Source organism: Diaphorina citri, unplaced genomic scaffold (assembly GCF_000475195.1).
Source record: "Diaphorina citri unplaced genomic scaffold, Diaci psyllid genome assembly version 1.1 scaffold6584, whole genome shotgun sequence".
In the NCBI taxonomy this organism is placed as follows: Eukaryota; Metazoa; Arthropoda; class Insecta; order Hemiptera; family Psyllidae; genus Diaphorina; species Diaphorina citri.
In genome coordinates, this window is record NW_007383960.1 from 1 (window position 1) to 2,896 (window position 2,896).

General features: G+C 37.5%; 1 protein-coding gene and 1 long non-coding RNA gene across 2 annotated transcripts; both read right to left on the bottom strand.

The window, feature by feature from the left end:
• Positions 1 to 24: 24 nt before the first annotated feature.
• On the bottom strand, positions 25 to 667 carry LOC113472622. Its single transcript, XR_003394850.1, has 2 exons — positions 555 to 667; positions 25 to 457 (listed from the first exon to the last, which is right to left on the bottom strand). It is a non-coding gene; the product is annotated as an uncharacterized LOC113472622 (long non-coding RNA).
• A 1,581-nt stretch (positions 668 to 2,248) lies between these two features.
• On the bottom strand, positions 2,249 to 2,653 carry LOC103522020 (the record flags this gene model as incomplete). Its single annotated transcript, XM_008487130.3, has 1 exon — positions 2,249 to 2,653. A coding segment is annotated over one exon (299 nt), but the record flags the coding sequence as incomplete, so codon positions are not given.
• Positions 2,654 to 2,896: the final 243 nt, after the last annotated feature.

The window sequence follows — 2,896 nt, forward strand, 5'->3', positions numbered from 1 at the left end:
TTTGTTTGATAAGGGGACAAGTTTGTTTGATAAGGGGACAAGTTTGTTTGAGTAGGGGACAAGTTTGTTTGATAAGAGGAAAGGTTTGTTTCATAAGGGGACAAGTTTGTTTGATAAGGGGACGATCCTCTCTATTTTATTTCCTAGGGAACGAAAAGCACTCTTGGAAAAGGGCAATTAGTATGATTTTTCCTGTTAATGTTCACTGTAACGTTATAAGGACTATAGGTACCACAAATAAGTTTCACTTAACTGTCCAATGAAAAACAAAGTCACTTCAAAATTTTCTCGAGAAAGTAGGTATGGCGTTTCAGAGCACAATCACAAGTAGGTATCTAAGTAAAGCACTTCAAAGACAAGGCAATAAACACCTAAGATAATGACAAGCTCAGAGATATCTTGGAAATTGTCAATTCTCCCTTCATAGAAAACAAATCACTTAAAATGGAATAAACACCTAGTAGGTATGCAATTTATCGTACCTAGATAGATGTAGGTACCTATACGTAAGATTAAAAAAAAGAAGAAAAAATCACTTAAAATGGAATAAACACCTAGTATGCAATTTATCGTACCTAGATAGATGTAGGTACCTATACGTAAGATTAAAAAAAAGAAGAAAAAAAAAATGGAATTTTCGATCATAGGAAAGAGATAAAAAGGCTAGTACCTATGTAGGTAGGTAGTTAGGTAGGTATCGTAGGTAAGGAGTAGGTATCAAAAGTCTAAGAAAAAGTTGAAAAAATTGCAAGCTATGGTTTACGAAAGCTTTTGATCGGTTCAAAAGGGTTTACAGTATTTACACAAAAAAATCTTTGAACACAACTTAATTTTTAGAGATAAAAAAAGGCTCAGTATGTAGTAGAAAGATATACGTAGATACCAAAGGTAGATAACTTTAGATGGTAGCCTAGCGATAAAGTTATGAATCTCAAACTTAGGTTTTCGAAGCTTTCGAACGATCCCAAAGTGTTTACGAAAAAGTGATTGAAACGTTTCATGAACATGAGCACTGGAAATTGTGAATACCTGTTGTTCAATCGCTTGTCATCTTTGTTTTTCCGTGAGATCTTCTAGGTATCACAACCACATACCCATTCCGTAGTATGTCCCTCCTCAGATGAACGATAAGAGACACAATACTCCCCATTTATGTGATGCTGTGGGTACCTACTGTTAAATAAATTAATAGAACGGCTTCACCACAACTAATTGAAAGTGGTGGCACTGATGCTACGATGGAAACATGGTTGAGATGAGAAACTTCAGAATTAAAATAATAGAAAGCAAAAATAAAACACTTTTTATGCCAAATGTTAAAGATTAGTAAGTTCTGAAGAAAATTGTTAGTAATAAAATGAAACTCTCTTTATGCCAAATGTTAAAGACTAGTAAGTTCTAGAGACAGTCCAAGACAGACAAAATATTCCAGTCACTCTTATTACCTGACATGGTTGTGAATAGCTCCGGACAAAGGGAAATGTTCTAGATTAGTCTAGACAGAAAGAGACGTAAGAAAAATGACAAATTGAAGAGAATTCCAAGAAAATACAACTCAAAAGAAAGAGACACATACCAAGACACAAAGAAAAGACAAGAGAAGAAGAAGGAGGAGGACGAAGGAGAAAAAGAAGAAGAAGACGAAGAAGAAGAAGAAGAAGAAGAAGAAGAAGACGAAGATGAAAAAGAAAAAAAAAAAAAAGAAAACAAAGAAGAAGACGAAGAAGAAAAAGAAAGAAAAGAACACAGGATGAGGGCGAAAAAGAAAATTAAATTTGCCTCAAACAGGTAATGTACAAGGATTTTACAAAACATATTATGTTATACAGGGTGTTCGGAATTTTTCTTTAGAATACTCAAACCACAGATCCAGGAGGTCAATACAAGACTTTTTAGCCCGTCCTTCCTTTATTATTTCGATAGTAATAAAAAGGTATAGTGGACGGGCTATTGTATTCGCTTCGGTGTCGTCTGTCACTCTGTCTGTCCCCATAGAAGGACTTATCCAAACCTGGCTCTGTTCCCTGTGTATTTCTTATGGGGAACTTAAAAAACGTCAATATCTCGGGAATGGTTTGGAATTTCGGGATTTTCCGATTTTTCCCAGCATGTACAAAAAATAAGGAATCCAATGGTGAAAACCGCATCTTCCTAGCTCATGTAAATTAATAGGTGGTAGTAGAGAGGCTTTAGTAGTAGAGGTAGTAGAGATTTACAGTAAAAGAGGTACTTAATAATGGTGTGAGCTTGTGATACCCACAAAAGTTGTGAAGAAGCTCGCTCCTTTGATACAAATAATTGTATAATTCATGATTTGATTACAATTAAAACAACTCTATTCTATTCTACATATTCTATGACCGGTATGCACTCACCTCATAGTTGAACTTAGAATGCTCCAGTCCGCCCCACGGTACGAATGCCCCACCATGACTCGGTGCCACTTTGGCCGGGAGCAGATCCCCCTCATGCCTAGCCCGGCCTACATAGGTTCTCCCTCCGTCTTCATCTCTGCCCACTTTGACGGCATTGGCGGGCACCTCGCCGTTACTGCAGGATACCCACGCGTACACACCTACATGATGGTGGGGTAGCTCGTGATGACGCTCGCGCGACCACCAGTGAGGACCTGCGGAGACATAAGAGGTAGGTACTTAGTTGAGTTGATATAAGTGTGACACTAATAACATACTAATAATTTACTGTTGCCCACTCATCCACAGTGTCAATACAATATGGGTGATAAGCTATTTTTATTTTCCTGACACCCATGATTAACGGTAAGGGGGAGGATACGATGTGTCCGAATTCCAGACTGGACTAAGGCCCGGCCTAATTTAAACGAGTCCGAGTAGGTAACTTTAAAACGGTTTGAGTGATAGTCTTCTTCTTCTTC